Source organism: Pelophylax lessonae (assembly GCF_965119305.1).
Source record: "Pelophylax lessonae genome assembly, chromosome: 8".
Lineage (NCBI taxonomy): Eukaryota > Metazoa > Chordata > Amphibia > Anura > Ranidae > Pelophylax > Pelophylax lessonae.
This window is the reverse complement of record NC_138775.1, coordinates 107,426,104-107,448,948: the sequence shown is the minus strand read 5'-3', so window position 1 is coordinate 107,448,948 and position 22,845 is coordinate 107,426,104. Positions and strand designations below refer to the sequence as shown.

Here is a 22,845-nt window from a genome sequence, read left to right as displayed (position 1 = left end):
GCACAGGCATGGCACAGGTCATGGTACAGGCATGGCACAGGTCATGGTACAGGCATGGCACAGGTCATGGTACAGGCATTGCACAGGTCATGGTACAGGCATTGCACAGGTCATGGTACAGGAGATGTTATAGGCATGGCACAGGTCATGGTATAGGCATGGCACAGGTCATGGTATAGGCATGGCACAGGTCATGGTATAGGCATGGCACAGGTCATGGTACAGGCATGGCACAGGTCATGGTACAGGCATGGCACAGGCATGGCACAGGTCATGGTACAGGCATGGCACAGGTCATGGTACAGGCATGGCACAGGTCATGGTACAGGCATTGCACAGGTCATGGTACAGGCATTGCACAGGTCATGGTACAGGAGATGTTATAGGCATGGCACAGGTCATGGTATAGGCATGGCACAGGTCATGGTATAGGCATGGCACAGGTCATGGTATAGGCATGGCACAGGTCATGGTACAGGCATGGCACAGGTCATGGTACAGGCATGGCACAGGTCATGGTACAGGCATGGCACAGGTGATGGTACAGGCATGGCACAGGTCATGGTAAGGGCATGGCACAGGTCATGGTAAGGGCCTGGCACAGGTCATGGTAAGGGCATGGCACAGGTCATGGTAAGGGCATGGCACAGGTCATGGTACGGGCATGGCACAGGTCATGGTAAGGGCATGGCACAGGTCATGGTAAGGGCATGGCACAGGTCATGGTAAGGGCATGGCACAGGTCATGGCACAGGTCATGGTACAGGTCATGGTACAGGCATGTCACAGGTCATGGTACAGGAGGTGGGCAGAGGGACAGGTGGGGGGCAGCGTCACAGAAGATGGGCAGCATCACAGGAGGTGGGCTGAGAGACAGGACAGTGGAGAACCTCTCCAGCATCAGGTCATTAGGCAGTGGTGGGTAGTGGGGCTCGTGCAGTCCCAGTTAGGAAGGTGAGCATGGGGGGGGGGGGGGGGGTGAGGATAGATAGGCCAGGGGTGCAGTGGTCAGGAGGTGGAGGGTTTCAGGCAGATGTCTGACCGTTGCTGCGCTCCTCCTGCCTGTCTTCTCTCAGTGAGAAAGCTGACCCACATCATACCGCTTGAAAGAATGAGCCCTCTGCTCACCTCTGATCCCAGATCCCCCCTCCTCCTCCCCGCTGCCTCCAGTCCTGGCGGACTCCCATTCGGTCACTCTGTCCAGGGCTGGGCTGGGCTCCCCGCTTCTCAAACTAGGAGCGCTCCGCTCCTATTGTAGGGCCGGCCCTGCGCACACAGGAGAGAGAGGAGGCACTGAGGCTGCTTCCAGTTATCACTTACCTGCTTGTCTTGGGCTGGCTCTTTCACGACCGGGACCGGGCCGACTTCACTGGCGTCTGCTGCAGAGGTGACAGGACTCCGGAGAGACTTCTCCACCGACAGCGGCTCTGAAGGCGGGCGGGAAGGTGACGGCCGGGACGGTGAGTGATTGACGCACCGCCCCTATGCGACGTCACCCAGGATGTCCTGTATGATTGGTCCAGGCTGGAGACTGGACCAATCACAGCCAGGAATCCACGAAGTGGGGGTGTCCAAGAAATGTGCCCTGCGCCCAGGTTACGCCCCCAAAAGGCAGCCAATCGGCGCCTCTTGTGGGTCATAACCACCCCACCCCCCCACCCCCAGCCTCCACATAGGCCGGCGGCGGCGAGGTTTGCGAACGCAATTTTTTTTTTTTTGAAAACTTTATTGTTCATTTTGTCTTTTTTTTTTTTTTTTCTTTTTTTAGGGGGGGCGGCGCCCTGGCGCCCCCTATGCACGGGCCGCCACTGCATTTGGATGGTAGCAGGTGCTTGCCTTGAAGAGGCCTTGGATTCAGAGGATCTTCAATGCCACTTACTCCACGTATGCCCGTGGGGTGTCTATTTTGCTGGGTAGAAATGCACCCTGCTCGATTCAAAAGGTAATTACGGATCCTGGCGGACGGTATGTTATTGTTCTACTGGAGATTTTTCACCGGCAGGTGGTACTGGTGAGTGTCTACTTACCTCCCCCGTTCCACTCTCAGATTCTGGTGGATCTCCTGGTGACCTTGGCCCCTTATATGCATCTTCCTCTAATTATGGCGGGGGATTTCAATGCTGTTCTGGACGGCGGGCTGGACTCCTCTAACCCGGGTAGACTGTCGTCTCCTGAACTGGTGTCCTGGTCTTCCGCGGCTCAGCTTACGGAGCTGTGGCGCTGGAAAAACCCTGGGGTACGTGGCTACTCCTGTTGGTCTGGGGTGCACAGAACGGCGTCCAGGATAGATCTGGCTTTTGCTAATGGGCCTTGTCTTGCTTTGGTCCAGGATGCTACATATTTGGCGGGTGGCCTCTCTGATCACAACCCACTGCTGTTGACTCTGCGGGTGGGAACGGGTAGAACTAGGGGTGCATGGCGCCTTTCGCCGGGTTGGCTGCAAACTGACAAGGTGATGCAACAGGTGGAGCCCCAGATGCCTACATATTGGGAAGATAATGCCTCGTCCACGGTAGGGGTGGTCCTGTGGGATGCTTTCAAAGCGGTTATGCGGGGTCATTACATCTCTGCGATTAAGGCATCTCGTAGGGAGGCTAATGCTGACAGGGAAGCTGTTCTGCTGGAGGTCCGTAGGTTGGAAGATGAATACTCGGCCACTCCGGGACCGGCGGCCTATGCGGCCCTGGAGGAGGCCAGGAGGCGTTTGGCTTTGTTGGATACTGATTTTGCGCATGCCAACCTTAAACATAGAGCGGAGTCACTTTTTGAGAAGGGAGACAAGAATGGTAAGCTTTTGGCCTTTTTGGTGGCAGATCAGAGGGCTTCGGTAAGTGTTCCGTGCATCCAGTCTAGTTCAGGGGAACTGGTTAGGGACCCGGGGGAGATCTCCCGGGTCTTTATGGATTACTACTCTGACACCTATTCCCCCCTACCTGCATATGACCTGGAGGAGTTGGAGCGCCTTTTATCTGGCTTGCCGGTTCCGGTCTTGGAGGGTGAGGACAGTGCGTGGCTGGACAATGACATCACGTTGAAGGAAATAGAGAGAGCCATCTCATCCTTTCCCTCCAATAAATCGCCGGGCCCTGATGGGTTCCCGGTGGAGTGGTATCGACAGTACTCAGACTCCCTGGCTCCCAGGCTCCAGGCATTGTATGCTGCGTGTTTCGATCAGGGGGCCCTGCCGGGTTCCATGCTCGAGGCGTATGTTGTTCTCCTGCCCAAGCCGGGGAGGGATCGCACCCTGTGTTCCTCCTACCGCCCCATTGCCTTACTCAATGTGGATCTCAAGATACTCACGAAGGTCTTGGCTACTAGGCTGGCGGTGGTCTTGCCTTCCCTGGTGGACATTGATCAGACCGGGTTTATGCCGGGCAAGTCCACGGACACCAACCTTCGACGTCTGTTTACTCATTTGCAGGTGTCCCATGCCTCCGTTGGCACTAGGGTGGTGGTGTCCTTGGACATTGCCAAGGCCTTCGACACGGTGGATTGGGGGTACATGGGGGTGGTGCTGAGGCGCATGGGGTTTGGTCCTAAATTTTGCAAGTGGATTTCCCTTTTGTATTCCTCCCCGCGTATGGCGTTGAAGATTGGATCTTCCCTGTCTCCATTTTTTGCAGTAGGTAGGGGGACTAGGCAGGGCTGCCCTCTTTCGCCCTTTTTGTTCTCTCTGATGATTGAACCCTTGGCTATTGCGTTGCGTGCATCTCCTGAGGTGGGGGCTTTGGAAGTGGGCTCCATTAAGGAGTGCCTGGCACTTTATGCGGATGATATGCTTTTATTTTTGAAGGATCCCAATGCTTCTCTGCGGGCGGTGTTCAATATCCTGGACACTTTTGCAAAGTTTTCCGGCCTAAGGGTGAATTGGGATAAATCCACTATGCTCCCTATTGATCCTGGTGCCATTGCTGCAGCTGATGGGGCGCTACCATTGAAATGGGTGACGGAGTTCACCTACCTGGGAGTCAGGGTGTCGGCAAGGGTGGCGGATTATCTTACTCTGAATCTTAACCCACTGCTGGAGGTCTTTAAACGCAGGGCGGAGGTGTGGCGCGACTTACCTTTGTCGGTTCTGGGGCGCATTAACTTGGTGAAAATGAAACTTCTCCCTGTCTTTCTATACTTCCTTAGAAATTCCCCGGTGTGGGTCCCGCGTTCTTTCTTCCGCCGCGTTCATGGCCTGATAGGTTCCTTTATTTGGGGTACCTCTCCTCCTAGAATTGGTCTGCAGGTGTTGCAGGAGCCCTGCGGTCAGGGGGGATTGGCTTTACCTGATCTTTATAAATATTTCCTGGCTGGGCAGGGGGTGGTGGCGCGACGCTGGCTTGCAGGGGACGATGGGGACTCCGCCACGGTGCTGGAGGCGGCTGTTTTGGGCTCCTACGAGAGTCTTCGCCTTTTACTGCATCGAGGGTCCAGGGCTACATTTCAGCTGACAGGAACGATGCGTTCTACCATCAAAGCCTGGGAACAGATGCAGGTGCTGGTGGAGCCAGGAGCCACTGGTGTTTCCCCGGCCTCCCCATTGTGGTGGAACCCCAAGTTTCCTCATTTTGCCTCGATCCCTGATCCTACCATCTGGGCCGTTAAGGGGGTGAAGTTGCTGGGGGATATTGTCTCTGGTGAGGAGCTGTGCTCCTTTGATGCCCTGAAGGCGCGTTATGATCTTCCAAATGGGTATTTTTTTCGCTATCTCCAACTTCGCCATGCGTTTGTGGCACAATTCGGTTCCTCTCGGGTTGTGATTAAAGCTTCAGCTCTTGAAACAGCGATACAAGCGGCGGGTATGCGGAAGCCTCTCTCAGAATTGTACAGGGAATTGTTCGCTGTCACTCCGCCTGCTGTACGTAGATGTCGGGAACGCTGGGTGGAGGAGGTGCCTGACCTGGATGGTGATGACTGGGATGATATGTGGAGTTCACCCTTCGCCTACCTGGTCTCTGCGAGGGACCGTCTGATTCACTTTAAATTTCTGCATCGGATTTATTACACGCCGGCGAGGCTGGCACGTATTTATCAGACGGCCTCGGCGGAGTGCTGGCGTTGTTCTCATTCACCGGCGGACTTCAGTCACATCTTCTGGGGGTGCCCGGTGGTCAAGGACTATTGGGCATCCGTCTTAGCTTGTATTGTGGAGGTGGTTAAGATTCCGGTCCCCAGCTCCGTGGAGGTTTGCCTCTTGGGGTTGGTGGATGGCTTAGCCCCTGCGAGGGCCATTCGTACTCTGGTCAGCTTGCTGCTTTTCTATGCGCGCAAGGCTCTGCTCTTACACTGGAAGAGTCCCTTGGCTCCCACGATCCTTTTCTGGAAAGGCTTGGTTAATAAAGTGACTCCGCTCTATAAGGCCACGTATCTCAGTAGGGGGTGCCCCCGCAAGTTTGATAAAGTATGGAAAACATGGATAGACTCTCCGGCCTCGACCTCCGTAGATCAGCTTTAGTGTTTTATGTGCTACTGTTCGGGACTGTCTGGGGGGGGGGGGGGATGGCCATGCCGGTCGGTGATATATTCCTGTTCATTGTGCTCTAACTGCATGTATAGAAGTCTCTCTATATTTTTTTTTTTTTTTTTTTTTTTTTTTTATTGACTAAGCCATGGGGTTGCTGCTAGTGGGCTCTGTGCTGGACTAATCTATAATGTTCTATGACCTTGTTACTGGATAATTGGAGCAGTCTTGAGGGGTATCTTTATTACTGATGGATGCTTTGTTTTTCCACTGGACGTGCTGGATGGAGCCTGGGGTGGGGGGGGGGGGGTGGGTGGGGGGTGGTGTGGGAGGGGTTTGACCTGTTGTCACTGAGGGTGGTTGTTGCCCTGCGTGGCATTGTCTTGTCTGTTTTTTGTGTGCAAAAATTCAATAAAAACAAATTTTCAAAAAAAATTATTGCCATCTACTGACAGCACTTGAACACCAAAATTAACAGAAGATAAGGCAGCCGGTTCAACACAATAATGAGAAAGAAAAGTGTTCATAGATGACCAAGACGCTGCCCTGCAGATCACATCAGGAGTGACATGCCTAGAGACTGCCCAAGACGTAGAGATGCTACGAGTCGAATGTGCCATCACCGCCTCCGGAGGAACCAAGCCCTTTGCTCTGTAGGCCCACTGGATAGCCTGGACAATCCACGCAGCCACCGCTCTGGAAGAAGCATGCATACCTCTCTTTTTCCCTTGAAGAAGGACAAAAAGGAAATCCGACTGGCGAAAGGAAGAAGTGGCCGCCAGATATTGTTTAAGGGTGTCACCGACATCCAGAGGATGAACTTCAGAATTCTCACTGGTCTTGAAGGTGGGAAGGACTATGTCTGTATTCTCATGAAAGACATGAAAGTGGGGGGTGTCATGGCGCTCTTCTAATATCCCAAGGTGGTACAAGGAATGTGGGTGGATGGGAGGGGGGGGGTTATGGGGCTGCGTGGGGGGGAACAAAGTTTGGTACTGTAGGGAAGCTATAGTCCGCGGCAGCCGGCTGAAGCGTGGAGAAGCCCTGAGAGATGCAAGAAAGGAGAAAGCGGCGCCAGCTTAGTATAGTACAAGTTTATTTAACACTGTTAAAATTGGTGACTCACTGTCCGAGGTTGGGTGAGACCGGTACACAAAGACTGTTAGGGTCATCCATCTTCCTCTTCCAGGATAGTGGTCATAGGAGAAGGTGGTGAGGTTCCAGAGGTATAGCCGAGCCGCTGTGGGGCTGCTAGTTGTCACTGGCCGCGGCGGAGCATGCACAACAGGGCTCCGGCTGACGACTTCTGATCCCTGATGACATCACTTCCTGGCAGGAGAAAAATAGGGGTTGCACGCGTTCAGAGCATCCGTGCTCCTTCGTCAGGCGTCTCACCCAACCTCGGACAGTGAGTCACCAATTTTAACAGTGTTAAATAAACTTCTCATGAAAGACGAAGGTCACTTTGGGATTTGACCCCAACATAGGAATCAGGACCACTCTATCCGAGAAGAAGGTTAAGAAAGGCTCTTTTGACCCTAGGTTTCGGACGGAACCCCAGAGATAGAACCCATTCGAACACCTCTTGATGGAGAGACCACTCGTTGTCGAGTTTGTATCTGGAAAGGAAATCTGCTTCCACATTCAGTGTCCCTGGGACATAGGCTGCCGAAAGATTGGCCAGGTGCCTCTGAGCCCAGGACATAATCGGCTCTGTTTCCTGAAGTAGTGATAGGCTGCGGGTCCCTCCCTACCTCTTCACATACGCCACCGCTGTTGTATTGTCCAACCTGAGCATTACCGAGGATCCTTGGATCAGATGGCGGAAAAGCTTGCAGAGCTTTTAAGGCAGCCCGCAGTTCGAACACATTAGAGACTACTCCGCGGGCGGGAAAAACCCATCTGCCTTGTGCCACTTCTGACTGGCAGTGGGCTCCCCAACCTGTACTGCTTGTGTCCGAGGTTTCTGTGATCCACGTAACTGGAGCTATGGAATGGCAGTTGACGAGATTCTCCCGTAGAAGCCACCAGGGAAGACACCTCTTCATGGATGAGGTCAGATGGATTTGTTGAGACATGCTCTCTGAAGTCCACTGCTGGAGAAACCCCCTCTGGAAGGGCCTCAACTTCCACAAGGCCCATTTTACCATGGGAGCTGTGGCCACCAGGGTACCTACTATCCTCAGGCACTGCCGAGCAGTGAGATGAGATGAAGCCATGGCGAATGCCACTCTGTCTCGGACCACCGGGATCTTTTCCTCGGGCAGGGAGATGGTATATTTCACCATATCGAACAGCGCTCCTAGAAACACAAGCGATTGTGTGGGCACCAGGTGACTCTTAAAGTTCAAGATCCACCCGAAATCTTGGAGAATTGAGATCACCTGCTATAGATGCAGAAGAAGTTGAGACCTGTCTTGAGACAGGAGAAGCAGGTCGTCTAGATAGTGGTGTAACCTGATGCCTCTGATCCTGATAAGGGCCACTACTGCCAATAAGGTTTTGGAAAATGTGCGAGGCGATGTTGAAAGCCCGAAGGAGACAGGTGAATTGCATATGAGCTTTTCCGATGGCAAAGTGGAGAAACCGTTGGAATTCTTTCGCTACTGGAACATGAAAGTAAGCGTCCTTCAGGTCTATAGACGCTAGCCAGTCTCTTGGTTGGACTGAATACTGAATCGTGACCAGAGACTCCATTTTGAACTTTTCTCTGCGGATAGACTTGTTGAGGTACGTAAGATCTATCACGGGCCTCCAGGTGCCGTTTTTCTTTTGAACTAGGAACAGGGGTGAGTAGACTCCCTGACCTCTTTCCGATTCTGGAACTGGAATTACAGCTTCCTGAACCACCAGCGAGTCTAGGTAAGAGAGAAGGATCTGCTTTTTTTCTGCTGAGGAGGGAAGAGACGTGGCGACAAACCTGGTCCTGGGGGTGCTGTTGAAAACCCAAGAGTGTCCTTGAGACACTGTGTTGAGGACCCAGGGATCTTGAATTGAGGCCGCCCACACATCCCGAAAGCGGAGCAACCGAGCTCCTACTGGGGATGCCTGGGCGGGCCCACTCTCAAAAGGATTTTGTGGTCTCCAGATGAAGTGGCCTTGGAGCCCTTCTGGAAGGCGGACTGCCTGGACTTCCATCCTCTCCCGAATGTCTTGCCTGGTCTATAACTGCGCGCCTCCCTGGGGAAGGAAACCAGATCTACCACCCGTGGCCTGAGTTATGGCCGCGTCCAATTTATTCCCAAAGAGGGAAGAGCCCTCAAAGGGAATCCAGCACCATGCCTGTTTAGACGCGGCATCGGCCACCCAAGGCCGAAGCCAAAGGGCGCGTTTAGCGGGGACGGAGGATAACATTACCCGTGCCAAGAGGCGGATGATGTCTATGGAAGCCTCCCCCAAGAACCTCGCAGCCATCCTTCGCTCTTGGATTGGAGAGCTCTTTGCTGCTTCTTCTGAAACTCCTTTGAGGGTTTCATCAAGGCTATTGATCCAGACCTCCATGGCTTTTGAAACTGTAGCCAGGGCTAGAGCTGTTTTACAGGCCATACCTGTTGTGAGATACACCCTCTTGAGGTCAGCATCAATTCTCCTCTCTAGAGGCTCCTTGAAGGACACCGTGTCTTCCATGGGTAAAGTAACATGTTTTACAAGCCGCATCACTGCGGCGTCCACTAGGGGTGGAGACTCCAAGTGTTTGACTTCCTCCTGCTTGAAGGGGTATAGTTTCGCCATTTTCGTAATCATGGAGTTTTTCCTCTCAACCTTACCCCATTCCTCAGAGATGATATCTCCCAATTCCACTAGGAACGGAAGATTCAAACGTTCCTTACATAATTGTTTGAAGAATTTCTTCTGCTTTGGGGGGGAGACTGCAGGATCCTCCCAATCGAGAGCATCTCTTACGGCTCTTACCAAGGGGGAAACGAGGTTGAATTCAAATCCCGGAGAGGAATCATCCGTATCCGAATCTGAAGGAAGGATGGAAGGGTGGCTGGGTTGAGAAGGCTCAAACGGATCTTGTTCCAGAATGTCTCTCTCTGGCGAGCGAGACGGCCCTGCAGATGTACTTGGACGATTAAGCTCTGCCAAAGAGTCCTTGAGGACCTTGTGCACTACATCTTTAATGTGCTGGTCCGAATTTCCCCGTTCGCCCGTTGCTTGGGCATAACAACGGTTGCAGAGGGACGTACCGCCCGGAACCAATACACCACATCCCCAGCATTTTCTTCCATGAGGACGCTCTGAGCGGCCATGATGTTTTGCGGAAGAAGACTGGCCCTCGTGCCCCGGACTATGGGGGGATCTGCGTCTGGACCTGGATGAGGAGTGCCGGTGTTGCGATTTGGAACGCCAATCTTCTCTGCGTGCATTATGCTGTGGATCGGACCTGGAAGAGCTGGAGACAGACATGCAAAAACATAGAAAAGTAATGGCCATAGACAGACATCAAAAGAAACCTAGTATGTGCGGGCTGGCCACTAGGGGGCGGAGATGAATCCAAACTTAATGCACAGAAATAAGTTCCTGCTGGCTGAATCAAGCACAGAGAGAAACCCAGGATTAGTTATAAACTGCCTATAGACTGGGGGGGGGGGGGGCTGGAAGAGGAAGACAAGCCAAGCCTCTTACCTTGCCAACGAAAACCGTGGCGCTGGGGGAGGCTATTCACAAACGCCGACCTTCCCACCATCTCCAGGTATCAGTGAAATTTAAATAGCCGGCCGCTCGGACGCAGCGCGCATGCGCGAGTGACGTCACGCGTCTCTTCCGCGCATGCGCGCCGAGTCTGACACTCGGCCACCCACTGCGCATGCGCAGAATGCCGCGCAACCCGAAAGTGGCGGCCGGACCGAGTGCAGCCAACGACTGGGAGGTAAATACCGGAAAAAAGGCTAAACACACATATAAAAGACACACAGGCAACCCTGACTATATTAAAAGCGCCTCATGATCAAAATGTGACGATAACACAGGGGAAAGAGGCACAAGTTAGCTTATGGAAAGTAAAATCAACACCAAAACAAGGAAGTAAAGTGTCCCATAACGGGGCTTACCACCCTGCCTCCTGGAGCAGGGACGGGTCCACGGAGACGCAACACCAGGCTTTCCTTCGGGCAATGGTAGGCCACCCGCAGCAGCTGGGCTCTCTCGGCCAGACCACCGATCTCCCGCCCAGGGTCTCTTCGATTGCCCCCTCCATACCCTGCTAAGAGCAAAGGGCTTAGCGGAGGCTCCATGCTGACCCAATCCTTGCTTCCAGTATATACATAGGACTGCTTTGTAGGAACGCATAATCATGCTTAAGGAGGACAAAAAAGGAACACGGATGCTGAAAGGGAGCAAAGATTTATGGGAGTGGGGTCCTATAGGGTAGGAGAGGAGGCAGGGCTACCCGAACGTATGTTGCCATGGTGTCTGTCAGGAAAACAATATTTTTCACATTTTTTTTATATGAAATTCCAAAAAAAAAAAAAAAAAGTTATCGCGTTTACTAACAAAGGGAAAGATTTTTGTCTTTTTTTTTTTAACGCGTAATGGCGGCGATCTGCGTTTTTTTTTTTTTTTTTTTTGCGGGACTGCGATATTGGGGCGGACAGATCGGACCCTTGACTGACATTTTTGACACTTTTGGGGTTACCAGTGACATTACTACAGTAATCAGTGCTATACATATGCACTGTTACTGTAAAATGACACTGGTAGTGAAGGGGTTAACTTTTTTTGAGAGGGATGGGTGGTGTGTGTCCCTAGGGGTGTGATTCTAACTGTGATTGGCTGTGGCTTGAGCTGTAGGAACAGTGATCAACGGTCCTACATAGTAGAATCGTATGATCACTATTCCTACACAGGGGAGAATAACAAGCGGCTTGTTTACATCAGTTGTAAATCATTTGCTGTCACGGACGATCGTGAGTGCCCGGCGGGGTCCGTGACCGAGCAGGAGCGGCAGCGCGCCTCCGGCGGCGTGCGCTCGCTCCCCAGAGCCTCACCGGTTAGTGACGTACCCATACGTCACTTTGCCTGTGAGGAGCTGACCGCCGCAGTATATGTACTGTGTCGGCAAGTGGTTAAGGAATATTTATATACGACATCACTCCAAGAATAAATCTCCATAATATTGAGATAAAATTGTAAAAATAACTTGTCTCTTTCTTAGAGTTGAAGAAAATTGCACCCCTAATATCCCTCTATAAGAACATCAAAAAATAAGGATGTTGTATATTAAATATTACATATTAGATTAATAATAATAATATATAAGAAACAGAGAAGAGTAACTATTGGTGTGCATTTAGAACATTTACTCTCTCAATTATGTAATTATTCCTGATTCGCTCTGTTCCCTAGAGTCATTTTAAATATATAATTATCCCTGAGTTAGTGCAGTGTGTCTCCTCATAGTCTCTTATAAATTTATAATAAAAATAAAATTCCTCTCTTTTTTTTATATCCTTTATATTTTTACCTTTTAACCTAATTATATGAGTTATATTCTAATTTGGAAGAATAATTGTATTTATCTATGTCATATATATGTATATATCTAATATGTAATTCTAATTTATATGTATATATCTAATATGTAATTTTAATTAAATTATGAGCCTTGTAAAATGAGATTATCTATATGTATGCCTCCCTTCCAGTTTAGAAAACATAAGTATCCCCTTAAAATCATATATAATTTGTAGATAATTAATCAGTGGCAAATTAGAACCATTTAAATTAGGATTATAATGTGAATTACATAAAGGTTTTCAAAAATGGGGACCTGAGTATTTCCGGTCAGTATAGTGAGAGAAGATTTCTAAAAGTGGCGCCTTGTCAATTTCCGGCTCTGAAACTACTAAAAAAAAACGTAACCTCCCGTTCCCTGTATTTCCCTGAAGAAGTTACATGATTCTGTGACGTAACACGTAGGGCGTTCACAGAGAGAAACCGGAAGTGACGTATCTGGACACAGCAGCTCAGTCCAGTGGCTCGAGTCTTTGCTGAATTTTAAAGTTTGAATTGTAAGTGATACTATTTTATTTTAAATAAAAAGTTTGTAATACTGCACCATGATGGCCCCCCTTCTTTACTGAGTTGTAAGGATCAATCATCCGGGAGAGGAATTAGTACCCCCACTAAAGAAGAGTATTTACAAAAGGAGCCATAACCCCCCTGAGAGCTAGAGGCTATACTATGCTATAGCAGGAGTGGAAGGAAAAGCAGCAACCCAGGCTTATATTCCACAGGCGTATTTATAAAGTTATTGAGGTGAGCAGTTAGCACACTTATAAGTGTGATCACAGAAGAGCACTCCTATTCACTACCCCAATGGTGGAGAAAGTTAATGGACTGAATAAGGACCCTTAAAATTATACAAGAAAATACTGGGAAGTCATCACGAATAATTGGACACTATAGCACTTTAATCCCATCTTTATTTATTTAGATTTTTTATCTCCTATAACGACACACCTTTCAAAACGTACACCTTAAATATACCAAGTTGATTGGTTGCACAATACTTGTTTGTACTTTTTATGAACAACTGGTTGTTTGCACATATATTACCCACAATTTCTTTGCACACGCAGCACTTTTACAACGGGTTTCAGTTTATTTATGTAAATTAAAAATGATTTTTATCACAGGTTATATTTATAAGCACCTTATTTGATTTACACTTTAATAATAATGATGAGTATGGATTAATTTATATCCACACAAGCACTTTTGTATATAGAAACTCACTGGAGCACCATTTATATACTCACATATTGATGTCATTTATGATGGAATGCCATATGTGATTGTGTTTTGATCTGTTTATGTGAATTTATATCGGTTACATCCCTGAAGTGCAGTACCCCTCTCTTTTTATATCTGTTTATTAGACTGTTAAGGTACCAGTTTTTTGTACTTGCAGCATCAGGGGCTCATAATTTGCATAATTTGTTTATCCTATTCCCGTGATAGCACAAGAATCACATTTACATGCACAAATTCTCTTTAATGAGACATCCACTCTTAACTGCAACTCCACCCTTAACTGCAACTGGAACCTGTTTACTCTCTCTGTGTATTTGTGCTTTTGGTATGTAGCCTTTTTCATCTGCTGCCCTGTGTGCATTACCATGATGTTTTTGTTGTTCTGAAGTGTCTAATAATGCCCGACGAGCAGCCCTTATCTTTATAATCATGCTTGCCCCTTTCCAATCTGACTTTAGAAGTTACATAGTTTGTGAGGTTGAAAAAAGACATCAGTCCATCCAGTTCAACCTATGATGTGTGTGTGTTAGTACATTGTATACCCCTGTATGTTGTGGTCTTTAAAGTGGAGTTCCACCCTAAAATGATACTTACCTCCATCTTCTCGCTCCGGGTCACCTGAGAAACAAATGGATAATTGCATTTTTTTTTTTTACTTACCTCGTAGAGAAGAAAATACTTACCTTACTTCCTTTTTCTCCCCTCGGCGGCCACGGCCCGTCGTCACTTCCTGGCTTTGCAATGATTCTTGGGAGCTGAACGTCATCGCTCCCAGGAATCATTGCGCCTGCACCGGCCCCGACCTCAGTTTCGGGGCGCGCGCGTCATTCCCTTCTAAACAGCTTCTGGGCATGCCCAGAAGCTGTGGAGGGATGACGCGCGCGCACCGGAAGTGACGGCGGGGCCGGTGCAGTGCATCGCGGGACCGAAGAAGACGGAAGAAGACACAGAAGAGGATCACGCTGGCTTCAAGCTGCCCACACCTGAGATGGCAGCGCTGGACAATACTTTTTCAAGGTAAGTATTTGTCCTAAAAGGTAAGTGCAACCCGGGACAGAGCAGAGGCTAGCCATTGTGGAATGTACTAGCCCTGACTGTCCCGGGGGTATTTTTATTAAAAAAAAAGTATTCCAGGGTGGAACTCCGCTTTAAGGTGCCCATCTTATAGTTTTTTGAATCTATCGATGCTCCCTGCTGATACGACTGCTAGTGGAAGCGAATTCCACATCCATACTGCGCTGACAGTGAAGAACCCCTTACGTATTTTAAGGTTAAACCGTTTTTCCTCAAGTTTTAGTGAGTGGCCACGTGTCTTATTGTATTCCCTTTCTCTGAAAAGTTTGTTCCTTATGCTAGGGTCGCCAGTACAGTATTTGTACATTGATATCATATCACCCCTCAAGCGTCTCTTCTCCAGGGAGAATAAGTTCAGTGCTTGTAGTCTTTCATCATAGCTTATGTCCTCCATTCCCCTAATTATTTTTGTTGTCCTTCTCTGGAGTCTCTCCAGTTCCAGCACATCCTTCCTGAGGACCGGTGCCCAGAACTGGACAGCATACTCCAGATGTGGCCGGACCAGAGTCTTGTAGAGTGGGAGAATAATCTCTTTATTTCTGGAGTGAATCCCCTTTTTTATACATGCCAGTATTCTGTTGGCTTTGCTTGCAGCGGCTTGGCATTGCATGCCACTGTCAAGCCTGTTGTCCACTAGTACCCCCAGATGAAAGATCCACTCTGGTAGACATCCTTATATCCACTCATGATTAATTAACCAACTTCCACCCCCACCCTTATACCTGTATAAATTTAGTGCAACCTTAAGGGTCAGCACATTGCTGGGGTAGCACATTGCTGGGCATCTTTCCTTTTAAGGCTTCTTTCTCTAAGTGATTCTTTCTACAAGTGATACGCACTTCAAGCTCTGCACTTCAGCAATTGCACAAGGCGAATATACACAACAAACAACACTAAAAGGAGCACCAAACTGGCTGCAGGTGACCTTTTCTCTCTATTCAGCTCTTTGCACACTCTGTAACATTCACTCCCTACCACTCCTGCTGACAGTTGTGTCCTCTCTTCTCAAACTCACCTTCACCCCTCTTCTCCACCCCACAGCTTATAAATATCATCCCAACTTCTGTCCTCTCCCTAGAAAACTTCCAGGACTCTAGGGCATGTCCCTTTATATAAATCGCACTCCCACATTATCTCCCTCACCCTTCTCCTTGCCTCTGGTGACATATCCCCAAACCAAGGACCTCCATATGGCTTTTCACTACGCTCCCACCACCCTACACCCTCTGCCAACAGCCGCAACCCACAGAACCTAGTCTCCATTCCCCTTCTTCCTAAGACCAGCCTCCCCTTCTCCTACGTCCTCTGGAACGCCCGCTCCATCTGTAACAAACTCACCTCCCTCCATGACCTCTTCATCACAAATTCCTTTAACCTACTTGCCATCACCGAAACCTGGCTTCATAATTCCGATACTACTTCTCCTGCTTCGCTCTCCCATGGCGGCCTCCTCTGGACTCCCTCCCCTAGACCAGATGGACGGAAGGAAGGTGGAGTGGCAATCCTTCTAGCCCCATACAGCACCTATCAGGTACTTCACCCACCTCCCTCTCTGACATTCTCCTCTTTTGAGGTGCATTGCATTTGTTTATTTTCTCCTGTTTAAGAATCGCTGTCATCTACCAGCCCCCTGGACCAGTATCAACCTTCCTTGATGACTTTTCTGCCTGGCTACCCTACTTTCTCTCTTCTGAAATCCCCACAATCATTCTTGGTGACTTCAACATCCCTGTTAATGCCAATACTACTACTGCTTCTAAACTTCTCAGCCTAACCTCATCTCTTGACCTGAAGCAATGGATACAGGCTCCTACACACTCCACTGGCAACACCCTTGACCTTGTCTTCTCCTATCTATGCACTCCATGCAACCTCTACAACAAACCTCTCCCACTCTCTGATCACCACCTTATTATTTTCGCACTCTCCCGGTCTTCCACCTCCTCTTCCTACAACCGCTTAACAGTTACCCGTAGAAACCTTCGCCACCTCAACCCTTCTATGCTCTACTCTGCTACTGTCCATCTATATGATAAAATATCACCCCTGTCATGCCCCAACCTAGCCAGTTTCATCTATAACAGCTCACTGTCATCCTCCCTAGACAAGCTCACGCTCCCCTCACTACATGCAGAATTCGGCCCGACCCCTACAACCCTGGCAAACAGACGACACCAGAAGTCTCTGAAAACGTAGCCGCACTCTTGAGCGCCTGTGGCGTAAGACTAAGTCCCTGGAAGACTTTAACCAATATAAATCTGCCCTTCTATTCCTGCCTCCTCATTGCCAAGCAAACCTATTTTTTGAAGCTCATCCAACCATTCTCTTCTAGTCCCCGTCATCTCTTCTCTACCTTTAACTCTCTACTCTGTCCTCCACCAACTCTGGCCTCTAACTCGCTCACTGCCCAGGAGATCGCCAATCACTTAAAAAAAAAAAGATCAATACAATTTGCGAGGAGATCTCCAATGTGCAAAAACCTCCCCCACTTAACAATCCATATCCACGGGTACAATCATGACTTCCCTCATTCCACCCTACTAGTATTAATGAGGTTACTGTACTTTTTTCTAACCCCCATCTAACCACCTGCCCCATGGATCCTGCTCCCTCGCACATGCTACGCTCACCCTTTGACTCTATTTTACGCTCTCTAACTCACATCTTCAACCTCTCCCTCTCTTCTGGCACCTTCCCTAATTCTCTAAAACAGGCGCTAGTTACTCCCATCCTTAAAAAGCCCTCACTGGGCCCCACCAACCTTCCCAAATCTATGCCCCATCTCCCTACTCCCCTTCTCTTCCAAACTCCTTGAACGATTGGTCTACAACCAACTGAGTGACCATCTGACTAAGAACAATCTTCTTGATCCCCTTCAGTCCGGATTTCGCCCTCAACATTCCACTGAAACTGCTCTCCTTAAACTCACAAACGACCTACTAACAGCAAACACCAATGGACACTATTCTGTACTACTCCTCCTTGACCTCTCCGCTGCCTTTGACACAGTAGACCACCCCCTCCTCCTCAAAAAGCTCCACTCCTTTGGCCTCTGTGACCGTACTCTTCGTTGTTTCTCATCCTACCTATCCCAACGCACCTTCAGTGCTACTTACAACTCTACTACCTCCTCTCCTCTTCCTTTCTCTGTTGGGGTCCCCCAAGGTTCTGTCCTTGGACCACTTCTTTTCTCAATCTACACCTCCTCCCTGGGACAGCTTTTTGCCCCCCATGGCTTTCAATATCATCTCTACGCTGATGACACCCAAATCTATCTCTCCACCCCTCAGCTCACTCCATCAGTCTCTTTGCGCATCACCAGCTTACTAACAGACACATCAGCCTGGATGTCACATCACTTCCTCAAACTCAACCTATTCAAAACCGAGCTCATATTTTCTCCCCCACGGTCCTCCTCCCCTGATTTCTCTTTCAACATCAACGGCACAACTATCAACCCGTCCATCCATGCCAAGGTCCTAGGTATAATCCTGGACTCTGAACTTTCCTTTTTGGCCACACATCCAGTCACTGTCCAAAGCTTGCTGCCTCAACCTCCACAACATCTCCAAGATACGTCCCTTCCAAACCAATGATACCACAAAGCTTCTAATCCACTCCCTGGTCATCGCTAATTTAGATTACTGCAACTCCCTTCTCATTGGCTTACCTTTAAAAAGATTATCCCCCCTTCAGTCCATCATGAACGCTGCTGCCAGGCTCATCCACCTTGCAAACTGCTCTGTCTGCTACCCCTCTTTGCCAATCCCTCCATTGGCTGCCACTCAACCAAGAAATTAATTTCAAGTTACTAACCATAGCTTACAAAGCCATCCATCCATCCACCAAGCCAGCCATCCAGCTACATCACTAATCTTGTCTCCAAATACCGACCGACTTGTTCTTTTCGTTCCTCCCAGGACCTCCTGCTCTCTAGCTCCCTTGTAACCACTTCCCATGCTCGCCTCCAGGACTTCTCTCGAGCTTCTCCCATCCTCTGGAATGCTCTACCCCCATCTGTCCAACTATCTCCTACTTTGTCTACATTCAGACAACCCCTGAAAACACATCTCTTCAGAGAAACCTATCTGGCATCCACCTAACAACTGTACTTTTATTTTCTCCATCAGCCCATCCCCCACAGTTATTACCTCCTTGTATCTCTTGAACCTCCCTCTTAGATTGTATGCTCTAACGAGCAGGACCCTCGGATTCCTACTGTATTAAAGTGTATTGTATCTGTACTGTCTACCCTCAAGTTGTAAAGCGCTGCGTAAACTGTCGGAGCTATATAAATCCTATATAATAATAATCTGGGGGCCAAAAGACCCTGCGTGTCTCCCCCTGTGCTACACTGAATGTAATGCAGTGCAGATTGCACTGCATTACATTATTTCCTTGTCATGCCATCCAGGGAAACTGGCAACAGGAAAGTGACGTTATACATACAAGATGTGTGTCTGCTTTGTAGCCTGAAGCTCAAAAAAGTTTATGAGCTTCTTTTTTGGCAGATTACAAGCGCTTTGGTTAGATGTCAATGCTTGCCTCCAAACATCTGCAAAAAACACCTGAAAAACGCCCCACAAAAAGCTTGAAAACGTTAAGCTCAGGTGTGAATGGAGCCAAACAGAATTGATCAAATAAGAGAAGAGGTTAGTGCCTTTGCCTATAGAATAGATGTGGGCTAATCCCTTAAGTGAAAGATTGCAGAGGACCTAGAAAAGCTAATTGTACACAGTACATCCAACATTAATGTTGTATACTTGTATAAACGTACCTTTTGTCCCGTTCACACTGATGCGACGTGTACTCTGACTTTGAGAGCACATGTCACATGAGAAGTTGCGCCCCATTTGCTGCAATGGAACCATTCTTACAGGAGTGACTTGAGTCGCTCCAACTTGGAATTGGATTCCTACACTACTCTTGGTCCAACTTCGGCATGGTTTGCATTGACTTTGGTTAAAAAAAATCGCGCACCTGTGCGTCTTAATACTACACGCGTTATTGCAACATGTCATACATGTGTTATTGCTTTGCAGTGCCATTCATTACTTTCATTGTTGTGCACTGTGTTACTTAAAGACAACACTAAGGGGAGAGCAGATTTTGCACTGCACCCTTCATAGTTCTGAATCGAGTGGAGAGCTACGCGCAGCTATGAACATGGGGCTTCTTGCATGTCCAGCAGCATTGTAAGGCCTTCCTGCTGCTTTATCAATCCGCCCCTGAGGGCATAAATGTATTGAAGGAATTGGGGTAGAGTCAGCAATTTAGTCTGAAGCTACAAGCTACACTGGTTGTACAGAAATGATTATCTGTGGTGATTTAGTTAACCGCTGGGCAAGGAGTTGTGATGTGCTTGCATGGCGGTAACCGCTGCTGTGTTATTAGCCGTTCAGTGCACTTAATAATGAAAGTTGGTTTGTTATTGCTGTGGTTCACTGAGCAACATTGCTTTATGACGAGTTGTTAAAAAAAAAAAAAAAAAACTTGTTTTTTAAGTAATATTGGAAATTAAAGTGGGAGTAAACCCTCTTTCTCGATCGTTCATCAACTGACGCAGCTCCTTATCTTAGCTCACGCATGCTCAGTTGGAAATCGGCTGTGAAGCTGCAAGGCTTCATTGCAGGTTTCCTTTAGCCAAGATGCCCGGCGCCTGGACCCAAAGACGATTTTGAAGAATCGTCTCGGTCATGACAGCGCTTATTCCAGGATCATGTAAGTGTCCTTATAATAAATGTAAGCATCTACAGTATTAGTAACCGCTGACTTTTTTGGGGGAGAATGGAGCTCCTCTTTATTTTGTATTGTTTTCTATTTAAATTTGTAAACCTCATCTTTCATATGATATTTACTAAATTGTGTAAGATAATTTCAGCTCAGCGGGACATTTCTAGCAGACAGATCATCGTATGTGGTGTCTATTTTATATTTGTGCAGAGTTGATGAGCAATGACACTCAGTAGGCAGAATCAACAACTTGTGTGTGTGTGTGTGTGTGTGTGTGTGTGTGTGTGTGTGCTAGGCTAGCCCTAAAGCATTTTTTTTCATTCAACCGGCTGGGTTGAACAAAAAAAGAACTGGCTGCTCAGGTCGGAGCCACTGTACTAACAATCCAATGCAAGTACAGCGATCTCCCCGTTCTAAACTATTGTGTTCTGACAGGGGGACTGCCCTCCCTCCCACCCCCAACCAGAATACTCCGGTCAGTGATCTCAGCCATTGGCTGAGATCGCCGAACAGTAGCCAGTCGGCAGACCTTTTGCGATCATGACTCTGTGAGAGTTCAAAGGGTGGTGATTAATGGGGAGTACTCGGATTGGGTGGCTGTGGAAAGTGGGGTCCCCCAGGGTTCTGTCCTGGGGCCAATCCTGTTTAATTTATTCATAAATGATCTAGAGGAGGAGATATCTAGTACAATCTCAGTATTTGCGGATGATACTAAACTAAGCATGCCAATATCTTCTATGCAGGATGTGGAAACCTTACAAGCGGACCTGAACAAAATAATGGGGTGGGCAACTACATGGCAGATGAGGTTTAATGTTGAAAAATGTAAAGTAATGCACTTGGGTGCCAGAAACCAGAAAGCAAGCTACTCACTGGGGGGGGGGGGGGGAAACCTCTGGGTGGATCTAAGATGGAAAAGGACCTGGGGGTACTGGTAGACAACAGGCTTGGCAGTGGCATGCAATGCCAAGCCGCTGCAAGCGAAGCCAACAGAATACTGGGATGTATAAAAAAGGGGATTCACTCCAGAAATAAAGAGATTATTCTCCCTCTCTACAAGACTCTGGTCCGGCCCCATCTGGAGTATGCTGTCCAGTTCTGGGCACTGGTCCTCAGGAAGGATGTGCTGGAACTGGAAAGAGTCCAGAGAAGGGCAACAAAAATAATTAGGGGAATGGAGGACATCCGCTATGAGGAAAGACTACAAGCACTGAACTTATTCTCTCTGGAGAAGAGACGCTTGAGGGGGGATATGATATCAATGTACAAATACTGTACTGGCGACCCTAGCATAAGGAACGAACTATTCAGAGAAAGGAAATACAATAAGACACGTGGCCACTCACTAAAACTAGAGGAAAGGCAGTTTAACCTTAAAGTACCTAGGGGGTTCTTTACTGTCAGAGTAGTAAGGATGTGGAATTCTCTTCCGCAAACAGTCGTATCAGCAGGGAGCATTGATAGTTTCAAAAAACTATTAGATGGGCACCTTAAAGACCACAACATACAGGGGTATACAATGTACAGTTAACAACAAACACGCACAAGCATCATAGGTTGAACTGGATGGACTGATGTCTTTTTTCAACCTCACTAACTATGTAACTATGTGACAAAAGCCTGCCGGACCGGCTGCCGTACACATGGGCCGAATGTCGATCAGTTTCCATTGAACCAGCCAACGCCGCCTGACATTCAGCCTGTGTGTACTAGGCTTTAGGGTGCAAACATTGGGGGACATATCTTGAATACAGAACCACAATCCTCAGACTTTGCAGGAATGTCAATCTGCGAATGCATTGAATTGTTCTCTTTTTTTTCAGCACTGAGCACCTGACGGCAGCATCCACCTCTGAAAGGACACCGATGTCAAGGCTGCAAGACGTGATTGTTTCCAGCTTCTCTCTTGAGCTTACATAGTTGTCAACATTTTTTGCTAATTGTACTGTGCCCAAGGAGACTCTACACTTATATCCAAGACTCATTACTCTGGCACCATGTCAGGTAAGGGGGGGGGGGGGTTGGGACTCATTTTTTGTTGTCTATTGTTACATAGTCTAGTTAAAAAAAGACACAAGTTCATCTAGTTCAGCCAATAAAAGGAGGGAAAAAATCATACAATCCCAAAGAGGTGCATCTCAAAAAATTAGAATATCATCCAAAAGTTAATTTATTTCAGTATTTCAATTAAAAGTGACATTTATATATTATATAGATTCAGTACACACAGGAGTCCCATATTTCAAGCATTTTTGTCTTTTTAATTTTAGTCAGTATGTCTTTCAGTGAAATCCCAAAATTCAGTATCTCAGAAAATTAGACTATTACATAAGACCAATAGAAAAAAAAATAGATTTTTAATACAGAAATGTTGGCTTACTGAAAAGTATGTCCATGTACAAAATAGTATGCACTCAATACTTGGTTGGGGCTCCTTTTGCATGAATTACTGCATCAGTGCGGCGTGGCATGGAGGCGATCAGCCTGTGGTACTGCTGAGGTGTTAGGGAAGCCCATATTTTTGATAGCGGCCTTCGGCTCATCTGCATTGTCCAGTCTAGTGCCTCTCTTCTTCCTTGTGACAATACCCCATAGATACTCTATGGGATTTAGGTCAGGCGAGTTTGCTGGCCAAGCAAGCTTAGTGATACCATGATCATTAAACCAGGTATTGGTACTTTTGGCAGTGGGCAGGTGCCAAGTCCTGCTGGAAAGTGAAATCCGCCACTCCATAAAACTGGTCAGCCGAGGGAAGCATTAAGTGCTCTAGAATTTCCTGGTATGGGGCTGCACTGACTGTGTACTTGATAAAACGAAGTGGACCAACACCA

General features: G+C 48.1%; 1 protein-coding gene across 2 annotated transcripts in view; it reads left to right on the top strand.

Moving 5' to 3' along the window:
• Window positions 1-21,833: 21,833 nt before the first annotated feature.
• SGSM3 (small G protein signaling modulator 3) overlaps window positions 21,834-22,845 on the top strand; it is a 335,727-nt gene continuing 334,715 nt past the window's right edge. For both annotated transcript variants that reach the window (XM_082265578.1, XM_082265577.1), the window contains exon 1: window positions 21,834-22,018. In XM_082265578.1, coding sequence (XP_082121704.1) covers window positions 22,012-22,018 — 7 coding nt within the window. In that variant the 5' untranslated portion in view covers window positions 21,834-22,011. The remainder of the gene's footprint in view (window positions 22,019-22,845) is intronic.